The sequence below is a fragment of the Ascaphus truei genome, chromosome 18 (genome assembly GCF_040206685.1).
Source record: "Ascaphus truei isolate aAscTru1 chromosome 18, aAscTru1.hap1, whole genome shotgun sequence".
NCBI lineage: Eukaryota > Metazoa > Chordata > Amphibia > Anura > Ascaphidae > Ascaphus > Ascaphus truei.
The window spans coordinates 18,494,544-18,518,594 of record NC_134500.1 but is presented as its reverse complement, the minus strand read 5'-3'; the positions used below and the strand labels follow the sequence as shown (position 1 = coordinate 18,518,594).

The 24,051-nt window shown below is 42.5% G+C and overlaps 1 protein-coding gene across 3 annotated transcripts in view; it reads left to right on the top strand.

Moving 5' to 3' along the window:
* RFX7 (regulatory factor X7) overlaps positions 1–21,020 on the top strand; it is a 97,558-nt gene extending 76,538 nt beyond the window's left edge. For all 3 annotated transcript variants that reach the window (XM_075575750.1, XM_075575751.1, XM_075575752.1), the window contains exons 4-9: positions 476–598; positions 4,688–4,804; positions 5,617–5,701; positions 7,849–8,050; positions 13,553–13,848; positions 14,534–21,020. In XM_075575750.1, the coding sequence (XP_075431865.1) occupies positions 476–598; positions 4,688–4,804; positions 5,617–5,701; positions 7,849–8,050; positions 13,553–13,848; positions 14,534–17,788 (4,078 nt within the window). In that variant the 3' untranslated portion in view covers positions 17,789–21,020. The remainder of the gene's footprint in view (positions 1–475; positions 599–4,687; positions 4,805–5,616; positions 5,702–7,848; positions 8,051–13,552; positions 13,849–14,533) is intronic.
* The last annotated feature ends 3,031 nt before the right edge of the window (positions 21,021–24,051 follow it).

The window sequence follows — 24,051 nt, the reverse complement described above, 5'->3', positions numbered from 1 at the left end:
CGTTCGCCTGCATTAAAGTTTAAAGAACACAGCTAAGTGTTTTTTTTATTTTTATTATTATTATTATTCTGCCACTGGCATCGTTAATGAAGTATTTAACTCCAACCAATGCCAGCAAGCGTGCCATCGTTTTTTTTTAAATTTTTGTTTAAAGCAAGTCTAGCGCTTGGCCAGACATAAACGGGAGGTGAAAGTTTATTTTGGTCTTCTCTTACTGTGAGCTCTGCTGTATTGTAACTTTTTTTTAATGAATTTCTGATGCTAATATTTAGAGGCTGAAATATTCAAGAAGCGCTTCAGTTTTTGGGACCTGGCAGATATTTTAAGTTGTAACTTGGATAACAGATTTGACTATTAAAAAAAAAAAAAAAAAAAAAAAAAATAACATCTTTGAGTTCAAAAGAAAGTAATAATGTTTGTTAGTTTCCAGATGAAATTAGGATTTCTGACTCATTTTTTTGCACTTATTTTTTAGTGATCAGAGCGCTTTGTCATCGAGCCGGGCCCAGCAAATGCATGCGTTCTCCTGGATTCGGAATACCTTAGAGGAGCATCCGGAGACGTCTCTGCCAAAGCAGGAAGTTTATGATGAGTATAAGTAAGTTCACCACAATAGAGAACACAGTGCGGAAATGAAATCGGAAGACTCTGATGATGTCAGGCTGTACTTACATTGATTATAGCATGCAAAAAGTGGTGGTGTATTAATGCCTATAAATCGGACTTGGTGTTTTTGAAGAGCTGGTTGGAAAAAAAAAATGACAGATGAAAATCTCTATTTATATAGTTACAAATATTGCAAGTAACACTACAGCAGATTAACTTGGAGGAAGAATGGAGGATGGAATTGTTTTCATTGAAACCTGAATTTCTGCTGTAGTGGTTGATTATATGAGCATTGAACACGGGCATCTACTTCAAGGTATTTAGTTTATCACACAGGTCAAACGTTTTGTCATGGCCCCTGTCCTTGCGTTGGATAAAAAACTTGTCATGGAGTCATTCTTTGGGGTTCAGGCCAATCTGATCGTGGGCCCATCATTGGAATGGGACGTTTGGTCACGGCTGTTTCGGCGCGACGAAATGACCACCGTCGTACGGCCACAGGGGATTTAGTGGTTCGGGTAGGGGGTTAGCATTGGGGGTTTAGTGGTTAGGGTAAGGGCATAGGATAGGAGGTTTTAGGGTAAGGGGTTTTAGGCTAATGGGTTAAGGTTATTAGAGTAGGGGGTAGTGTTAGTATTAGGGTTTACAAGGGGTTTTAGGGTAAGGGGGTAAGGTTAGTCATTTACCTTAACGGCTGAGTGCCCCGGCGGCGGGGTGAGTCGCGGCAAAGCGCCAGCAGTCATTTGGTCACGGTGGAACGGCCAAGAGCAAATGTCCTAGACTGACACATCATCGAGTAGCTTTGCTGTTCAAAATCAGTCTTCCCCCAATCCTCTTTGTGTGTGACTTAAAGGTTAAACATGATTGTACTTTCCTACTGAAAAGTTGCCTAGGTAAACGGCTTTTAAAATTTTTATGACCTCATTTTCTCCATGAAGTTGTGAACCACAATGCATTATTCATCGAGTATGTTCTCTTGGCGCCCGGCTTCTTCAAAGTCGGAGTCGGGAGAAATCACCATAATGTGATAGGTGGTGGGGCAGGACTTTATGAAACTACGTTAATATAGAAAGTCCTCTTCATAATTCATTAACCCAGCTGTGCTCCTTGCTTCTCTACATTCCTCTTCATAATACCACCTGAGGAAGAGTTGGAATAAATATTATTCATATGTAACACAGTGCTGGTTTCGTTCTTGGGCCTTTTGTGACAAAGACTGTAGATGTTCAGTAGCATAATAAGTTGATCATCGAAAGACAAATTACAACCATAACCTAATAATCGTTAAACTTCATGGGTTAATGCAGGGGTGCTGAACTCAACTCCAGTCCTCAAGCCCCCTAACAGGTCAGGTTTTCAGGATATCCCTTCAGCACAGGTGGCTCAATCAGTCCCTGCTCCAGCAAAGGTGGCTCAATCGAAGGCTCAGTCTACGACTGAGCCACCTGTGCTGAAGCTGGGATATCCTGATAACCTGACCTGTTGGGGGGCTTGAGGACTGGAGTTGAACACCCCTGCCTTAATGCATCAAAACCAATCCTAAAACTAGTTTATATTGTGGTGTGAGATGTTTCTGCAGCTGTTTTGTTTCTGAATACAACTATATTCATGTCATTAACTAATGGTCAAAATCCTATATGGATGTTGCATGTGAGCTTTTAAACCCCCAAAGTAATTTTATATGTCAGGAGAATTGACTCCGGGCGACTCAGAAACGTACTCTCTGTATGCTTGTCAGAATAGTGAAAGTATCACAATAGGCAAAAAAAAAAAAAAAATACATTTCATTTTCCAAGCAGAAGTGATCAAAGACCTGGGACGTATAGCTTCTCATTTCTGGCCTTTCGATATATATTGCAACAGTGCAGAACATTACCTAAAACTGCACCCAATACAATAAAATGGTTTGCCTTCGCTCACATACAGTAGGATGCTTGTGGTAGAGACTAAAATTGAACCGTATGCATTTTTTAAAATTGCACTTTTATGTATGTGTGCTGCGAATCAATGGTATTTTCTTATTTATTTTATTATTTTAACTTTATATGATGTGTTGTCACATTGGAAATGCATTTGATTGCCCTTGGATGAATTTATAGTGTTTACTAGGTACATTTGATCTCTAGTGACCTTGAAGTCAAGTTGAATCGGTGTGCTGTGGTTAAAGCTACACAGAATTAATGATGGCTTTTCCTTTTACAAGGAGCGGTCTGGAATTGGTCAGAGCAATTTTGAACACATTTCTCACCCAGTTGCGACAGCTTGTGTCTAAATTTCAGATGCAGTTTCCATCTTATCCGATACACAGCTCTACATCTGTAAAATACTTATGCAGACAAGCAGTACAATTTGCAGTACAATGTTGTTTTCTTGTATGGCTCTGGCAATATACTCACTGCTGTACATATACATTTGGCTCATTGTAAGGTCAATCTAACGTTGGTGCTGAGGTGTAAGGAGGTGGGGACCTGACTTCTTCAAGGTCACAGGAAGGGAGAACACTGGGGTCTGAACCAGATTCACCTGCTTCAAAAGCAATATTTTTACTGCCAAGCTACTACTTCACCGTTAAACCTGCAGTCCAAGCAATATCCTACATGTGAAGAAGGGAAATAATGTATAGGCTAGAGGTAATGTGTTTGGCATGCCTGATGATGAGGTACTGCCTAGCTGTCAAGGACATTTTGTTCGCGGCCGTTTCACCGTGACTAAATGGCCGTCGGCACTTTGGCGCAACTCACCCTGCTACCGGAAGCTTTGCCGCTAAGATAAGTGCGTTACCCTAAAACCAACTACCCTAAAAAAAAAAACACTACCCTAACCACTAAGACCCTTTAAATTTACCTCCTTCTCTAGCTGCTAAAACCGCTTAAATTAACCGCCTATCGTAAACCGTAATTAAACTTGTCTTGAAGCGGGCTTTGGATCGTCGTCACGGAGAGGCGCCAGCAGGCATTTGGTCTTGGCGCAAGAGCCAAGATCAAATGTCTCATTCCGTCGCCTAACCTCACATCGTGGATGTTTTGGGGCATATTCAGGTTATTCTAGAGAAGGAGTGGCCAACTCCAGCGCTCGAGGGCCACCAACAGGTCAGGTTTTATCGGCTCACTATCTTAATATAGTGACGGAGCGGCACTAACATTATAATGCCGCCGGTGCTATTGCAATTTACGTCTAAACTGTAAATCGGGCTCATTGTATTTGGCACTTGTTTCCACTCTCCTCAGACACAGTACGATATATCTGGGACCAGGTGTGTGATGTATGGAGCGTCTCTTCTGAAATGTTAATGCATGCCCTCATCTTTTGCTGTCTGGATTACTGGCATTTCTGCCTCGCACCTTTCCACCCTTCAATCTATTCAAAATGCTTCTGCTAGCATATACAGTACTCACTCTACTGTCCCTGTCTCTGCTTCTCTCCTCCTGAAAAATCTGTTGGCTCCCTATTAAACCCCGCATTCGCCCTCCTTATTTAATTTTTACCTTTGCTCCCTTTGTGTTCTCTGCCCCTGCCAGTCTTTTCTCTACCGTCTGTGCCACTTACAGCTCTAATCCCTACGACCCTCCTCAAATGATGCAACCTTCGCCTTGAAACCCCTTCCACTCAACATCCACCAAGTACCTTCTCTAACTTCAACCCCGTCTGAATACACACCTGTTCAATTAAGCGTTTAAACAGTCCTGTATGACCCAGATTCACTTAATCACAGTATGCTCTTATATATTCTCCAACTGGTGCATTCAAATTTACTCGTACTGTTTGTGTTAGTCTCCCCCGTATACTAATTACATTGTAAGCTCTTCTAGGGCAAGGGCTTCTTTCTTCCAATATTACATGTCTTTAGGCACTTATCCTATCTGTACAATACAGGCTATATTATAATAATGTATATAAATAGTACAGCACTATTTACCTTATTGGCGGTAAAAAATATATACATACATACATTTTAAACTTGTGTAGACAAACTTGGTTTAGTTTGTAGATGTGTCCAGGTGAATTATTCTATAACTGTTTGTAGAATCGGTTTCCTTCTCATATTTATTACATACCCACCTGTTCTCTCCTTGTCTTACAGGAGCTATTGTGACAATCTTGGCTATCATCCATTAAGTGCTGCCGACTTTGGAAAGATCATGAAAAACGTCTTTCCAAACATGAAGGCGCGTCGTCTGGGCACAAGAGGCAAATCAAAATATCCTTTACTTTGAGACGGTGTCCAAAATTCTCCACCACTCTCCCTTACAAAACATCTGCTGTTGTTGTTCTTCGAGCGACTAAATTTAGACGTAAGGTATAATCGGCAAATGCAAGCTATATGCCAGATAGTGCACTGAAAGGTTAGGCTATTGTTATGATTCAAAATAAGCATCATAATAAGGAATGTAATCCATTCACTGCTGGTCCCTCGGGCATTGAGGCGATTCATGATGATTTTTCGTTTTCTGCCTTGCTTCTAACTAGTTATCCTTGTAATGTTAAAATGATGCGTAAAGAGCAGATCCTAGCATCGCTTGCTTGTAAAGTTAATTTGGTCCAAAATGACATTACATTTGAAAAAAAATGATTTGTAAGGCAGAGATTGATGGGTTTCCCTGTCCCAACATGATGTGGTTGGAATGAGGTGTGTGTGTGTACACGCACACACATATACACACACATATACACACACGTGTGTGTGTGTGTACTGTATATTTATATATTTTACTCACCAAGGTTGAATAATTTTTTCAGACAAAAGAATGAGTGGTATCTTTGATAACCCCCCCCCCCTCCACCATTCATTTGACTTGCCTCAAGGATAGGCTCTTTTTTTTAGATCTTCAGTCCAAACGTTCTTTAACTAAGTCCCAAATGTATGTCATACAATTTTTCTTTATTTTTTTTATAAAGGCTGATTTTGTGTGTATTGTGTCAAGTCGATTGTCCTCTTTTTAGATATTTTACAAGGAGCATTTTTAGCATACTTTCATCCAAGCGCTGAAAAGGTGACCTTAACTCTGCCACGTATTGCTATAGCGGACTAAGGAAGAAAGCGTTCGTCCATATGCCCTCCCTGCCCAACCTTGACTTCAACAAGACTGGATTTGGGGTAAAACGTCTTCATTTCATTTGTAAATCCTGTAACCCAGTGGTTCTCAAATCTCTCTTTGGCGACTGAGCCAGTCCAGGCTTCTGAGCCAACCACCAAACGTTCTACTCCGATAAATATTAGCGGTATACTCCTGCATTGGCTATTGGCCTAGGACAGGGGTTTTCAGAGTATTGCTGTGCAGTGTTCGATTGGCTCCTTTGACTCTAAACCGATTGATATGGAACAATGTTCTTATGGTGTTGTTGTGACATTCATTGCACTAGCAACACCTGATTGATGACCATTGGTGCTTTAATAGGGGAAAATAATCAGACGGATGTTAGACTGTTTAAATCCATTTTGGAAACACCTGGAGATTTGGGGTTATTTTAGTTTTTACCTTTTTGTTTTTCTTACTACTTAGTAACTTAACCCTTTCTTTCCCCTTTACTAATTGACTTGACACAGAAAGGTCATGCATACATTTGGGCAGAGGAAATAAGTTAAAGCAACAATCCCCATAGATATTTATTTTGGGCAGAATTGGAACTGGGGGGGGGGGAGGGTTCCTCTGGATTTGAACAATGCTATTCCTAGCTCTGCACACTTTCCCCCTCCATTTGAGGTATTTGCTTTTTAATGTGCTTTAAAATCAAATATAACTCCCCTCCTAAATGGTTACTAGAAGGTTGGAGTGTATCGGGCCCCACCCTGTGTTGCCATGGGACCATGACGTCACAGAGTATAGATTAGGTTCCCGGAGGTTAAGAGGAGAGGAGCCCTGGGGAACAAGTAGATAAGTCATGTTTATAAAGTACTAACACAGACCAGGCCCCCTGGTTTTACAATGCTGTAGATGGTGAGAGTACCCTCGCAGTTACAATCCCCAAAAGAAGGAATGCAATCCTGAATAGTTGGGGAGGAATATGGCACGCCACAGAGGGCCTCAGGAACGAGGGCTCCCAGCTGTCGGCGGATCTGTACTAATATTCTTTATTAGTCTGTATGGAAGTGGCAGTTCCCAAACTGGCCAAAGGTATTGGGTCACGTAAGAAAGACCCCATCAGAATTCCTGTGAGGGCCCAGAATAATTGGATTAATACCAATACCAATTAATACCAATTTGTGCTCCCGACGCAACAAGGGGGACCGGGTCGCACACGTATGTAGAGCAACAAAGTCCATGTACCTCCATTTGAGCGAGACTCTGAGGAATAGAATATTATTGTCGCCCAATTTAGTTATTTTTTTTTTTTTACAGCATTTAGACCTGGGGTCCTCCAGAGACACCAGTGTTTCTGCTGCAGATCGGGAAATCAAGAGGGGGGCCAAATATCTCGGGTCCCACAGGGCAGTAGAAACCCTCAACGTCAACTGGGAGATAGTTGCGGCTTCCTTTTGAATGACCATTTAAATGTGCAGGAGGAAACTCTGGTATCCAGTACTTGGAGCTAAAAGTGGTGCAGTTCACGTCCGTAGGACCCCCCACCATCCTTTCCCAAGCCCTTTCTCTGTAAAATAAAAGGCCTCGTTACAATCAGATTTCTTTCACTGTCTGACTTCAAACAAATATGCTAGCTGTTAGTTGCTAGGTGTCTGATGGGATTTGTGCCATAGACCCATTGGTGTAGAACAGAAGTGGCCAACGTCAGACCTCAAGGTCAGGTTGTAAGGATATTTCTGCTTCAGCACAGGTGGCTCGGTCTATAACTGAGCCACTCATAGAGCCACCTGTGCTGAAGCAAGAATATCATTAAAACCTGACCTGGTGGACCTTGAGGACAGGAGTTGGCCACTCCTGCTGTAGAATATCAACCGTTCATTGCCTTTTTAGCAGAGACTTATTAAAGACTTGTTTGAATACTCTCTCTATTCCAACTAAAATTAAAAAAAAAAATGTTCCTGTATATTTGCTTATTATTAAACCCCTGCTTCCAGATGACATCAAAAGTGTTCATCTTTATTGGGGAATTACCAACGAAGCCCCTGTGTCGTCCATTGAATAGATGAAAAAGTTAGAATGCTGACGTTACATTGATTGTATGCGGATGTGAGTGAAGTTTGGGATGCAATTACCTTAGTGGGTTTGTGGTTCGCAATTCTATAAGTTTAATAACTAAATGTATATTCTTAGTAGGGTGACTAATTCTCTTCCTGTGTTTCAGTTGGACGGGATGGAAGCTCAGTTACAAAGTGCTGATGAAGAAGTTGTGTCTGCTGCTTGTTGCCTCGTCTGTGAGTGGGCCCAGAAGGTCCTAAGTCAGCCGTTCGATTCAGTCTTGGATTTAGCTCGTTTTCTTGTCAAAAGTCACTTTATCGGCACTAAATCAATGGCAGCTCTGACTGTAATGGTCGGTGATTCAACAGGTAATCTCATGATCAATGCTTTGAACTCTTTAGCAAACTGCGAGTTTTCATGAATTTATGTCCAGAATCCTTTGCGTCTATATTAGAATACTTTGCTGTAGGCAAAAGGCTACAAAAATTGCATGTGAATAGCTCCTCCCTCTACTCTGGTACCTTTCCCTTCAAACATGCAACAGGATGGCCCTCCGCTGACTTGCAGAGCTCCTCATTTTAATTCTCAAACCTGGCCCTACTACCTCCTTCAACATTACTGCTGGAAGTACTCCTCCCTCACATTCTCCTCTCACATTCTAAAGGTAGCTAAAACCTGTCGTTTTTTCCTCCGCAATATTACAAAGATACACCCTTTCCTCTGTTGCTCGACTGCTAAAACTCTGACTCAGGCCCTCATTCTCTCCTGTCTCGATTTACTGTAAACTCCTGCTGTCTGGCCTGCCTGCCTCTCACCTTTCTCCCCTACAATCTATCCTTAACGCTGCTGCCAGAATCACTCTACTCTTTCCTAAATCTGTCTCCGCGTCTCGCCTGCTGAAATCACTCTCCTGGCTTCCTATCAAATCCCATATCACACACTCAATTCTCCTCACTTTTAAAGCTTTACACTCTTCTGCGCCTCCTTACTTCTCAGCCCTAATTTCTCGCTATGCACCATCCCGACTCTTGCGTTCTGCTCAAGGATGTCTTCTCTCTACCCCCTTTGTATCTAAAGCCCTCTCCCGCCTTTAACCTTTCTCACTGACTGCCCCACACCTCTGGAATGCCCTTCCTCTCAATACCCGACTAGCACCCTTTCTATCCACATTTAGGACCCACCTTAAAACGCACCTGCTTAACGAAGCATATGAGTAGCTCCATGGCTGATACTTTACACCTCATACATAAACCTTGGCCCCTTGCAGACTCACTTACCATAACGCCCTCCTATTGTCGTATGTTCTTCCTACCTACAAATTAGATTGTAAGTGCTTCGGAGCAGGGACTCCTTTTCCTAAATGTTACTTTTATGGCTGAAGCGCGTTTTCCCATTATGTGTTATCTGTATTATTTGTTATTTCTATGACTGTCGCATGTATTACTGCTGTGAAGCGCTATGTACATTAATGGCGCTATATAAATAAAGACATACATACCAATCCTTTAAATCAGGCCTGCCCAACTCGTAAAGAGAGAAGGGCCGTACTGCTCCAAGGAAAAAATAATTGGGCCACACGGGTTAAATCATCATCATCATCATCATCATCATCATCATCATCATCTCTCCTCATCATCATCATCCTCATATCTCCCCCAGAACCCCTCACTATCAATCTTTACGATACTCCCCATCTATCTCTCATACCCCCATCTCTCCCCCTCACCCACACAATACCCCCCTCCACATCAAACACACAATACCCCCCTCCACATCAAACACACAATAACCCCCTCCACATCAAACACACAATAACCCCCTCCACATCAAACATACAATACCCCCCTCCACATCCCCTCAGCCCATTCCATGTCAGCATCCCCCCCCACACAAGTCAGCATCCCCCCCATGTCTCTCTTCCCTCAATATGACACTCTCTCCCCCTTCCCTTAATGACACTCTCTCCCCCTCCCCTCAATGACACTCTCTCCCCCTCCCCTCAATATGACTCTCCCCCTCCCCTCAATATGACTCTCCCCCTCCCCTCAATGTGACACTCTCCCCCTCCCCTCAATGTGACACTCTCCCCCTCCCCTCAATGTGACACTCTCCCCCTCCCCTCAATGTGACACTCTTTCCCCCTCCCCTCAGTGTGACACTCTCCCCCCCTGCAACTCACATCACACCCTCCCCCTGCAACTCACACCACTCTCACCCTCCCCCTGCAACTCACATCAGTATCTCCCCCCCTGCAACTCACATCACACCCTCCCCCTGCAACTCACATCACTCTCACCCTCCCCCTGCAACACACATCAGTATCTCCCCCCCCCTGCAACTCACATCACACCCTCCCCCTGCAACTCACATCACTCTCACCCTCCCCCTGCAACTCACATCAGTATCTCCCCCCCTGCACCTCACATCACTCTCTCTCCCCCCCTGCACCTCACATCACTCTCTCCCCCCCTGCACCTCACATCACTCTCTCCCCCTCTGCACCTCACATCACTCTCTCCCCCCACTGCCCCTCACATGTCAGCAGCCCAGCCCCCCCTCACTTGTCAGCAGCCCAGCCCCCCCTCACTTGTCAGCAGCCCAGCCCCCCCTCACTTGTCAGCAGCCCACCCCCCCTCACTTGTAAGCAGCCCACCCCCCCACCAGCCCGTTTTTCACACCCATCCACCCCCCACCAGCCCGTTTTTCTCAAACACACACACCACACACCTCTCACCTCTCACCTCTCACCTCTCACCTCTCTCTTAGATCAGCTCAGCACATCCTCCCCCGGTACTAAGCCCCGCCCCCTGCATGCTCTGACCTTCCCGGCAGCAGCCTGCTATTGAAAAAAATAAAACACACGGCTGCTGCTGCCCCCGCGCACCACAAAACCTGGGGGCTGGGAGGGAGAGGGAGGGGGCTGGGAGGGAGAGGGAGGGGGCTGGGAGGGAGGGGGCTGGGAGGGAGGGGGCTGGGAGGGAGAGGGAGGGGGCTGGGAGGGAGAGGGAGGGGGCTGGGGGGGAGGGGGCTGGGAGGGAGAGGGAGGGGGCTGGGAGGGAGGGGGCTGGGAGGGAGAGGGAGGGGGCTGGGAGGGAGAGGGAGGGGGCTGGGAGGGAGGGGGCTGGGAGGGAGGGGGCTGGGAGGGAGAGGAAGGGGGCTGGGAGGGAGAGGGAGGGGGCTGGGAGGGAGAGGGAGGGGGCTGGGAGGGAGGGGGCTGGGAGGGAGAGGGAGGGGGCTGGGAGGGAGAGGGAGGGGGCTAGGAGGGAGAGGGAGGGGGCTGGGAGGGAGAGGGAGGGGGCTGGGAGGAGAGATGAATCGCCGCCATTTTTTTTAAACTTTTTTTTTAAACTTAATTTATTTAATTAACTGGCGCCCGGCCAGAGTCATCACGGGCCGGGCCGCACAGAGAGGCCAGACGGGCCGCATGCGGCCCGCGGGCCGTATGTTGTGCAGCCCTGCTTTAAATCATAAGTCAGAAAATTATTGGTATCAGGGTGCAGACATATATAATTTATTTATTTATATTTACACAAAACATGGCCCAAGGAAATGAAGATACAGAATACTTGTATAGTAAAATATATATATATATATATTGTGCCCAAGAGAAACGCCACCTTTTACTGTGCAGGACCAAAACATTGCTGTTTCTCTTGGGCAATGTAGATGTGAGGTGCATGGACAATATGAGGGAACAAGGATCCGGCAAAAGCTTGCCTTTTGTAACTAGTGAAAATGTGCGTGTGTGTGTATATATGTACCTACGATAGATGCTATAAAAATAGTCACAAGTGGCTAATTCAAGAAAAACCACAAATTGAGGTCATCTAGGACACCAAAGTGGTCCTTGTACATCAGTTACTGGAGGTTTAGAAGCCACAAACAATACAGAATAATACATTAATAACCTGATAGATACCAGTGTTAAACTCCAGGCTGGATACATTGTTGCACCTTGCCACTTTCTTTGTATTCTTATTAACTGATCATTTTAAAGCAGCTGTTCTGTAGAGATTACAGGGGCTGTGATTATTGGGCTTCAGCAGATACACATTTACCCAGCATTGTAAAATGTGTTCACTGCCCTCTACTGACATAAGTACAAAGCACAACTGCATCATTCTGACATGCTTGAGTTTACAATTAGGGAGGGGTAGAAGTAACAGAGAAATGTACCTGTTGTTAAGGGAAATAAATATGTTCACTATGCTATTACTTGTAGATGACTGTGTTTTATCAGTTCCTGTATTTGATTTAGTCATTAAATTGATAACCATTCAGAATTTGGTCTTGTTCTAAAATAATCTTAGAAAACTATTAATATACATATTTATTTTAATATTAATATATATATTTTTTCTCCACACAGAGCACATATTAGAATATTTCTGACCATCTTCTGTAATTTACAACCTGTGACCTTTATTGTTAATCCTTTTATTAATTAAATATAGTGGTTTACAAGCACAATTAAATCCTTTTATTTATAAAATGTTTTACCAGGAAGTAATACATTGGGAGTTACCTCTCGTTTTCAGGTGTGTCCTGGGCATAGAGTTATGATGACAAATACATGGTTACAAATAAATAGTTACATTACGTGAACAGGGTTATACATGATATGCAAGACATTGCATGCACAGTTAAAGATAATATATATTATAGGCGTATGTAACAGTTACAGACAGATTAAAATGTGAGACAGCTTTATTTTTGAAAGAACCTAGACTGGTGGCGGCTGTGAAAGTCTGGTAGATTGTTCCAGTTTTGGGCTGCACGGTAAGAGAAGGAGGAGCGGCCGGATACTTTGTTGAACCTTGGGACCATGAACAGTCTTTTGGAGTCAGATGCTGCATGTGGTAGGGGTGAGGAGCTTGTTCAGATAGACAGGTAGCTTACCCAGAAAGTATTTGGTGGCAAGACAGGAAAGATAAACTTTGCTCCCAGACTCAAGTGATGACCAATCTAGTTCTTTGAGCATTTTGCAGTGATGTGTGTTGAAATTGCATTGGAGGACATAGCGGCATATTGAGTTGTAGAGGGTATCAAGTTTGCCAAGGTGTGTTTGGGGTGCTGTGCCATATACTATGTCCCCATAGTCTATAATTGGCATTAGCATCTGCTGTGCGCTGTGCTTTCTGACGAGCAGACTTAGGAAAGATTTGTTTCTATACAGTACACCTAGTTTGGCGTAGGTTTTGGATATCAGGGTATCAATGTACAACCCCAATGTTAAATGGGAGTCAAATCATATGCCCAAATATTTGAAACTATTAAAAGGGGCTGGGATAGTATTATAGTTGGTTCTGATCTGGATGGAGCTCATTCATTGGAATGGTTGAATGTCTCAGTGGTAGTCTAATCTCAAAGTGCCTGGGTCCTCACATTTCAAAGTCTAGAAGCATCACAAAAAGCTACTTACTCATTGAATGTTAAGCACCATTTGATCCCTTAGGTTGGGTTCTAGAGTTGATATGCTAAAAACAAGACATCTGGCTTGACATTATAGACATCTAATATGCGATGTGTTTCTAAGACATCAGATGTGTTGTAATAACAAGAGATTAGGGGGTGATGTTGTTGACTGGTTGGGTTTGATGCGTCTCTCCAGCTAAAGCGGAACCCATGGGACGCTCAACTCCGGTCTTCAAGCCCCCCCCAACAGGTCAGGTGTTCAGGATATCCCAGCTTCAGCACAGATGGCTCAATCAGAGGCCCAGTCTTCGACTGAGCCTCTGAGACACCTGTGCTGAAGCTGGGATATCCTGAACACCTGACCTGTTGTGGGGGGGGGGGGGGCGGAATTGAGTCCTGGAGTTGAGCACCCCCGGTGTAACCAAATGTGCATTGTTTGCTCTTTCTATTTGCAGGATTGAAAGGAATTACACAGGCATCCGCTTTTGTACCCATGTGTGACAGCCATGCCTTTCAACCTCAAGTAAAGACCCTGGCTTCCCCTGTAGACGCTAAACAGCAGTTACAACGGAAAATACAGAAAAAACAGCAAGAGCAAAAGCTCCAGTCACCTTTGCCCGGGGAGCTGCAGTTGAAGAAGGCAGATGGAAATGCATCCAATGGGATGGCCGGTATCTGTAATGGAAGTCCGGCAATCCTATCTCCGCAGCCTATTGGGATTGTAGTGGCAGCTGTGCCCAGCCCAATTCCGGTATGAATAAAATATCTTTGGATGGTATGCCCAATACAAAATAGATAGGCTTCATATGCATCATTGTGAACCTTGAGATCATTTTCATGTTACCCCAATGATATGCATATGTTGATAGGCCTGTCAGCTCGCAGACCACATCAGTGTAGTTATTTGGAAGTCTTGTATATTAGCGCTTTATTTTATTAATGTTCTGCAAATGTGAAACTTGACCTATATCTAAAAAGCATTGTACGCTGACAACGTAGAAAAGCGAGAAACAGATGCCTGCCCTGAACTTTGAAGGATTTCAGAATGTTAGTGTTCCATTAAACTAGACCACAGTTTGAACCAATCTGCCATTCTACTATTGCAATGTAATGATTGTAAAGTATAATTTTGCGGAAATTTTTTTTTCTGGCTAAACACAAATGAAGAGTAGTTCTAATTACACGTGTGATGCCACCCTTGCTTTTAACACTCTGAAAATATGTATGCCAATATGTGTTTGAGAAACGTTAATAAAATAACTGTTTTAGATGCTTCTTTGTTTCCCCTGTCGGTGGGAAATAGTAGAAATTCATCACATAGTCTAACCTCTTGGTCTAAGCAGATATGTTGCTCAATGCACAACACTATGCAATATTTTCTTGTAAATGATTCTCCTGTTATTGTAACCTTCTGCTATGACCTTTCGTTGTAACAGGTACACAGAACCAGGCAGCTGGTGACCTCACCCAGTCCCATGGGTCCGTCTGAAGGGAAGGTCCTCCCTCTGAACGTACAGGTGGTTACTCAGCACATGCAGTCTGTAAAGCACTCGCCAAAGACTCCACAAAACATTTCAGCCAGTCCTGTCGGTGATCGCTCCGCTCGACATCGCTACCCTCAAATCCTGCCTAAGCCAGCCAGTTCCAGTGCTTTGACGATCCGCTCGCCCACCACTGTGGTCTTCACCAGTAGCCCAATCAAAACTGTAGTCCCAGCGCCGCACGTTAGTAATCTTAACGTGGTAAAAATGACAACAATATCTCTTGCTGGTACTCCAGTGAAACATACCCCTACTATGAATAACAGTGTGGGTGCACCAGAAGATATTAGGACTATCCCCCAGATCAAAAATGGTTCTGTGGTTTCATTGCAGTCTCCTGTACCCAAGGCAAGTTACGTGTCGCTTGCATCTGCAGTGGAGGTGAAAACAGAGCCAGAAATACTAACGGAGGAGAATGCAATACAGTACCAAGAGATGCCCGATGGTTCTAGAACTAGAAAAGCAACTCCTGTTATGTTTTTCACTCACAAAAGTAACCAGGAGAGCATGACCTTAAAATCTTCCCAGGATGGTGCCCGTGATATTCAGACTATCAAAACCCCCGATCAGAGGGCCGAAGGCGCAAGGACCAAATGTAAAAGCCGTTCCATCGAAGGCATATCACTTCCTTCAACCGGCATCAATCAAAGTACCCTGACTCTCTGCGTTGCACCACAGAGTCTCTTTAACAGAGCGAGTCCAAATGCTAATGGTGATCCAGCTGGAAAAGACAATAGATTGTGCAATAAGAGTCCACGAAAACGATTACCTGCCGTAGTGCAGGACGTGCATATACCACCAGCGAAAAAGTCACTCTTTGGTCAGCTGTCTTCGGCAACTACAGAATGTCCAAAATCAGGAGTTCTCAGTGTTAAGAAAGTTCCTAGAGCACTGTTGGCAAAAAGTGACAACGCAGTCACTGTTGCTTTTGTACCTTGCAAAGGGACTCATAAAGGGAATGCCACAATGATAGCAAATTACCCATTGAGCTGCATTGTTGAAAAGACCACTGATGTTCCCCAAGAACTTTTGGCCTCATCTCAGGATGTTAAAATAAAACTGGAAGGGAATGTGTTTAAATTCGTGAGTGATTCAAAACCAGACAACCCTTTCAATCAAAATGCCTGGCAGCAAATCACTGAAAATTCTGGTTTTACATCTCCCAGCTGTGAGCAGCCTCAAACTATTGGTGTTATGGATATTTCTGGAACTCCTGGCACTGATAACCTGCAGAAATCTGCATGGGAACCAGTAGAATTTGAAGGGATGCAGCATGATGCATACAGCCAGCAACTTGAGGATTCATCTTTGAATCAGCTACAAGCACATTCTTCAAACCAGTTACCTCAGCATTCTGATCTAAAAGAATACAGCCACGCAGACCCTCCAGCAAGCGACAGCTTCTTTTCGTTTGATGATGACCTCACGCAGGACAGCATTGTTGAGGAACTGGTGCTCATGGAGGAGCAAATGTCAATGAACAGCAATTCTCAGACCTATGGTAGCTTAGGAATGGTGCTGCAAAACCAAGCAACTGCCCACGGGACACCAGTGCCCACTCATCCAAGCAACGCGCACTTCTACCATTCAATACACAGCAGTGGTACTCCAGTTCACACACCCACTCCGACTCCAACACCCACTCCGACTTTAACTCCAACGCCGACATCGGAAATGATTTCTGGTTCTCAGGGCTTATCGAGAGAGAGCCCGTGCTCCCGTTTAGCTCAGACTACACCTGTAGATAGCGCTTTAGGAAGTAGCCGTCATACACCAGTTGGAACACCACATTCTAACTGCAGCAGCAGTGTTCCTCCAAGTCCTGTTGAATGCAGGAATCCATTTGCATTCACCCCTATAAGCTCCAGCATGGCATATCATGAGGCTAGCATTGTCTCGAGTAGCCCAGTGAAACCAATGCAGAGGCCTATGGCTACTCACCCAGACAAAACAAAACTGGAGTGGATGAATAATGGGTATAGCCCTGTTGTCAATTCTTCCGTTTCCAGCCATGGTATTCTTCCAAGCTATAATGAGCTGGTAGAGGACAGTTTCAGAAAACCACATGCATTTGCAGTGCCTGGTCAGTCATATCAGTCTCAGTCTAGACATCATGACAATCACTTTGGTCGTTTGACCCCTGTGTCACCAGTACAGCATCAGTTGCCCTCTCTAAATATCACCAGCAAGCAGGAGGGCTTTGCAGTTCCTGCTCCTCTAGACAACAAAGGAACAAATGCATCTGGGAACAGTTTCAGGTGTCGTAGTGTAAGCCCGGCTGTTCGCCAACGTAATCTAAGCGGGAACACAAATTGCCCTGTTTCCAACATACCACGATCTAATATGACCACGTTTGGAACTCCAGTAGCACTAGAAGTTCAGAACTTATTTACCAATGTCCAGTCAGATACCTGTGCCAATAGCATAGCGCAAAGAAGTCAGTCAGTCCCTCTAACAGTAATGATGCAGACTGTTTTCCCATCTCTTCAGAAACAAAGTAACGCACAGAACATCACACACGTTTTGTTAAACAAACTGGATTCTGAAAGAGATGATGCTGTTAGAGGGTTGGGAATAAACAACATGCCTTCTAATTATACTGCAAGAATGAATCTCACTCAGATTTTGGAAACATCTCCGATGTTTTCTGGTGCCAATCAACAAAATATGATGAATTCCAGCACTTCAGCTTATGAATTCCAAACGCCAGCTTACCTCACGAAAAACAGCAGTACCGATGAGATCAGTTTTACTTCTGGAGACAACCAAGCACAATCTGAAATTGGAGAGCAACAACTTGATTTTAACAGCACTGTTAACGACCTGTTGGATGGAGAGAGCCTCCAAACCAACCAGCAGCTTGTGGTTCAAGTGGCATCAGATTTGAACAATGTTGCCTCTGATTTCTCCAGCGACATTCGGTTGTCTTCTGAGCTCTCAGGCAGCATCAATGATCTAAACACTTTAGATCCAAATCTGTTGTTTGATCCGGGCCGGCAGCACGGACAGGACGATGATGCTACACTGGAGGAACTAAACAACGACCCTTTGTTCCAGCAGATCTGTAATGAATCAATTAACTCCATGACCTCATCTGGTTTTGAGTGGATGGAAAGCAAGGACCATCCTACAGTTGAAATGTTGGGTTAATCTTGTACTATAATGTATAATGTAGCACACTGTATCAAAAAGGCAGACTTTGTATTTGTCTTAATGGAAGTGCCTCCCGCAGCAGAAACATTTATAATTATGAGATTTTCTTTTCCCCCCGAAAGGTTTGCTGCACAAGTTCTCGATCTTTCAGCTGTTCTCGACATGCGAATCATATGGGCAGTTAATGAGCCAGTATTATTAACAAGTCCTCTTATATTGTATGCCCATCTGGTATGATTTTATTTCAGCTGACAGTCATTGATAGCCAGTTACACTAACAAATATGTTTTTATTCTCACTTCCTAAATTTTTAGTAACCCAATAAAAGAACATGCTACTGTTTTAAACCCCCCGCCCCTCCCCCCTCCTCCCCCCCCCCCCCTTTCCCGTGTAAGAACTGCTGTTCTGCACTTTTGGCATAAACAAAGAACATCTGCCCTCTTTATGTATGGAGGAATGGTGACTTGGGGTACCCATGTGATTTTTATTATTTGTGGCACGTGTACTATTTAATCTAAAAAGGAGAAAGGAACGTTGTTCTTGTCAAGGAAAACTGACCATGAACAGCACCTAGATTTTTATTATTAAAAATGCACTAAGACGTTATGAAAAACGTTTTTGTTTTGTTTTTTTTTTAACAATTACACATGTGACCTCACGTGACCTTTTACAAATTTTTATTTTGTAAGTTAATAGATTTTTTTCACACGAGCAAAAACATTAAATGATTCTCGAATTACGTCCAGATGGGGTAGGTTTCTGTGGAAGCATCCTATTAATCTGCATGGGATCCTGTGCAGAACCCTCTTTGGTGCGATTGGAACAGCAACTGATGTGAAGCACTGAGATTTCTAATATTTGTACATATTAGAAGAAAATGTGTCTTTTGTTGCATGTTTTTATTTTCCGAGAGAGCAAGAAACGGGACTTTTACAAATGACCTTTGGGATTCGTACTCCGTTTTTACCTAGGATGCTTGCATGCAGAGCATTGAGTTACCCTCCTTTTAGAATTAGGGAGTAAGGAAGCTGTTCTGGGGCACCTGGATAGAGAACATAGGAAGATTTATTTCCTGTCAAGTTTTTGCATTAGGCACTTTCTTATCTTAAGTATGCAGAGGCCAAGGTGGCTGTTGGGTAGGAATAAGGACAGTGTACTTCTAAGGATTTTATAACAAAGACAAACATGCCATTCAGAATTATGAAGCTGCCACGGAGGGTTTTTAAAATGCATGTGAAACAATTGTAGCTATGTGTGCTAGCTTGGATATGCTGAAACTTCCTTAAACATTGTTCTATATTCAGCAGCACTTCATAAACTTATTTTCTGTCCATAGTAAAGCAGAGTGAAATGACATAACTGAACATCGCCCAAACTACAAAGCCCTGGCCCTGCCTTGTAGTCCAGGGGCGGCCAACTCCAGGCCTCATAGCTGCCAACAGGTCAGATTGTCAGGATATCCCTGTTTCAGCACAGGTCTTCGATTAAGCCACCTATGCTGAAGCAGGGATATCCTAAAAAAGTGAACTTGTTGGTTAGCTCTTGAGGGCTCGAGTTGGCCGCCCCTGTTATAGTCCAACAGAAGATTAAGTTGTGTAGCATAAGGAATATGATGGTGTTTTATCTCCGCCAGCTTCATGAAACGCAACAGCATAAAATTATTAACGTAATTGTATATCTCACCAAAAGGTGCTAAGGCCAACTGAACGTTTTGTAAACTTGTTTGTGATGGTAAGTTTACTGGCCGTTCTGTGTGTTTGCTAGTATTTTAAATACTTTCTTTTTTTTAATTTTAATTTTTAAGAAATACCTGCTCTTAGTACTTGTTACTACTGTACATTGAGATGGAGCACTATTGCGTACCAAAGTATTAAATACCCCAAAGGAAAATTTGATTTATTTTAATTGTGATTCTTGCTGGCCAAACTGTTGTTACTTTGTGAAAGTCAAATTGTGAGGGGGTTAGGGCCAAAACTGAGATATTTCACAGTCGCTCCTAGTTTTAAAGAGAGAGAGGGGGGGGGGGAATAAGAATATTAATGCTTTTACTGCTAGATTGGCTTGCAATGTTTGCTGGGTAGTGTTTTGCAAGTTAATCCAGCAGGGAAGTGGTTAATTTATATTGCTAGCATTGAAATAGTGGAGCTATTAAGCATATTGGAAATGCATCATATGTACAGTATTGCAGCAAACACTTTACTTTTTATTTCGTTAACCCGTTCAGCCTGGAAGGCATTTTCTTAGGCGCAATGTACTCCAATACTGCCCGGCAATGAAGGGGTTGATCAAGCAAATGTTCTGGGGTTCAGATATTGCACTACATTTCTGTTGAACCTGTGGCATGGCACCTCTCTTAAAATAAATGCAGCTATTTGGCCCAGAGTTAAAAAAAAAATATATATATATAAAAATAAATTTTAAAAAATTAATTCTATAAAAAAAAAGGCAAAATGTCATTAAAATGACAGATACAATTGTCTTATGTAGCAATGTGCATTGATCTCAGTGAGATATTTCTATTTCTTATTCTCTTACATGAGAATATTACAGCAGGAAGAAATTACGTTTAGTTGCTTCACCGTGTTAATACATGATCACAAAACATGCATGTGTGTTCTTGATCTTACCTTGTACAGTCCCGGTATATTCCTGTAACCACTTTTTTGCTGTATTAAATACTTGTTCTGTGTTGACCCAGGCAAGCATAGTTATTCACAGGTTATTTACTTTTTATGTTTACTAATTCAGCTTCGTTATTGTTGAATATGTTCTTTTTCAGATTTTTTCTCTCTTCTCCCCCCCCCCCCCTCTTTTTTTTATTTTATTTTATTTTTTTATAACTGTTCTGGTGTTTAAAACAAACAAATGACCTATTTTATCATGATACGTCATCATGAAATGATCATTTTGCAAAAAGCTGCAATACTCAGACCTTTGGACTATGAAAGGAAGATCATCGTGTGCGTTGCATCTGAGTCACTGTACAGACTATTATACAATGTGCATTATCTGCAGCACGTTAGAGAAATAATCCCCTTTCACCTTTTCATATACTGCAAACAAAAAAAAGTCAGATTTCCCCTTGTTTTGTTGTCTGTTGTACTGCTGAAACTACAGTAGTTTAAAATTGCAGTAGAATTTCAGTTCTGTTTTTTTTTAATGGAAAGTGCTCAAAAATTGTTTTTTTTAATGTTTTCAAAAACAATAAAAAATATTTTATATGAAACAATCACATTGCCAAGTGTTTTAGTGCCTACATCTATAAGCATTTGAGAGGTATTCCGATTTCAATTCCTTGTCCAAATGTATTTGATTCACTACAATGTATTATTGCCTTTCTTTTCTACATAATGTGAAGTGTTGACATGAAATAGATTGTGAGGTCATTTGTGAAACATTGGGCCGTGATTTTATGAGTGTTTTAGTGAAAATGGATGAAGTACTCCAGCCAGGACCCAAGTACCAGCAAACCGAGAACCACCATTTAGTTTTCTACATAGGTTTTCATTAATAACTTTGTTTCATGTTGTGCTTTTCTCCGAATGGGACTCAGTGCTTCACAATTACAGTATAGTGCGCAGTGCGCACTGCGCAGCACCTAGGAGTTCTACAGACAGTCCCTGCCCAGAGGAGCTTACAATCAATGTTTTTGGTGCCTAAGGCACAGGGGGATAAAGTGTGACTTGCCCAAGGTCACAAGGAGCTGACACTGGAAATTGGACCAGGTTCCCCTGATTCAAGGTCTGTGGCCTTTGTTCACAGCCAATGTATTTACTCACTGAGCTACTCAATCTCCCTAAGGAGACTAAGGGGCTTATTCTAGTCTAGTGTCTTCTAAATGTGACTTAACGCATCTAAAGTACACTTTACCAGCGATTTTGCATGTTTTGCTATTCTGTAAGCTGTTATCGCATGTCCCAAATCGCCTGTAAATGGCCTTTTTTTTTTTTTTAATGCGTTGTCGCTCTTGAGATCCGATTGGCGAAACTTATTTTTTTTTTTTTGCCAACAACTGCTATTCTCACAGCTGTGTAATGCAAATCACGACTGAAATACTCGATTTTATTTCTCATGGCGAGATAGGAATTGCGATTTCCCAGAAGACGAGGATGAAAACTTCCTAACCTAATTAATGGGTATCTCCAGATGTATATATGTCCCCTCAAACCTCCCTCTAAATAACTCAGGAAGAGATGCCTGTGCTAAAAAATGAACATACCTGGGGTACCATGGGAGATATTTAAATATACTTTGTATAGACATTGGCATGAGTTACACATCCTAAAATATATCCTTAAGACCAATCAGTTTAAAGATGCGTGTGATGAAGGGGTACCAGTGTTCAGGCCCAACAGGATTAGAACCCGCAACAAAGACATTCAGGGCCGCAGCTCCAGCATTGAACTAACCCAGATGCTTGGGAACGTGAAATCTTATGGTGGTTTTTACAAAATCAGTTCTGTAGTATTAAATAATAGTGACTTTTATTCAACAATTAAAGCAGCAGTTCAAGCAATATCCTACATGTGTTTTTTTTTTTTATTTATTTTTTTAAATAAATCAGTTCTGTACTATGAGAAAATACTTGTAGCATTTAAAATTGAAAAAAAAAAACGTTTTAAAGAGATTTTTTAATGTAGGAAGCATTTCCAAAGTGACAGCCTCCTTCCCCTTCTGATAGGCTGTGGCTCTTGAGCCCCGCCCTCTCTAGCAGTGCACCAATTCTATTCGATTTAATATCTAGTAACTGCCCAGTCAATCATATTCCAGAACTACATTTCCCATAATGCTGAATTAAATAACCCGGAGCAAACGATCGATTACAGGAAAACGGATCGATCGGCAGCTTAGCTACTCACTTGTCAGTGTAATTTTTTTTTTTTAAATGGCAGCTTGCGCTGCAGGTTTAATGCCATTTTAACTATCGCAGGTTTAGCCCACCTCCCCAGCAGTATAAGATCTTTGCAACACTTTCCGGTTTGTAATAATTTGTTGCCAATTATCTCGGCAGTTTGAGCTGTAAACTGTAACAATAGATAATGTTACCTTAGTAATATAAATACATTGTAGCTGTTACACTGAAGGATTGATTTAAACTGAAAGGCACACAATCAAGATTGTTACAGAATTATAACGAGCACCAAACGATTCCCAGCTTAAAGCTGCAGTTCAGTGTTTTTTTTTTTTTTTTTTTATTTATTTTTTTACTTCAATAGTTTCATGTGGGCAATCTCTAATTACCTAAAGAACTGTATAGCTGCAGGTCAATTCGTTCTCCATGTATTGATCGGCGAAATTTGGTGACATAATTAGTGAAGGGATCTGTTTATATTCTGCTTCTGTCACTTAGTGGAAGCTCATGAATATTCATGAGCACTCCTGCACTGACATGTGCTAGAGGGAGGGCAGGGCTGACAAAGGGGTGTGCCAGGGCTTGTGACATGACATGAAGGGGCAGTGCCTTAGCAAATGCTTGTTAAAATAGAATACAAGAAAATTGGTCTTTCAAAGTTGTTTTTTTAAAAACAGAAAATGCTAAAAGTATTTTCTTACTACAGAACTGATTTATTAAAAAAAACACACATGCAGGATATTGACTGAACTGCAGCTTTAAGTAAGAATGTAGAATTATACACTGTCATATGCTTTACATATAAAAAAAGGGGGAAAGTAGTATTGTTGCTTTAAAAGCAGACCATTTCCACTTTCTTGGTGCCCGTTCAATGTTCCTTGTACAAAAAGAACGAGGACACGAGAGATGTGGAATTTCCAAGCATCTGGGTTAGTTCAATGCTAGAGCTGCTGCCCTGAATGTCTGTTGTGGGTTCTAATCCTGTCGGGTCTGACACTGGTACCCCCTTCATCACAAGGCTCTTTAAACGGATTGGTCTCAAGGATATATTTTAGGATGTGTAACTCATTTAAATATACTTTGCGTAGACATTAGCATATCTCCCATGGTACCTCGGGTATGTTCATTTTTTCAGCACAGGCCTCTCCCTAATTTATTTGGAGGGAGGTTTGAGGGGACATATATACATCTGGAGATACCTATTAGCCCACTGTCACCACACTGTTTTTTCACATTTCATACCGCGAGTTCTGGACATGCCATAACGTGCGATTTGGGAATGACAAATTCGTAGCTACTCGAATAAGTCTCTAAGACTCACCTGAAACTTTACAACAGTTTTCATGCTGAATAACTTTAAACTCTATAAATCTACTTTGTTAACACAGCGTTTTCAGATATTTCAAAG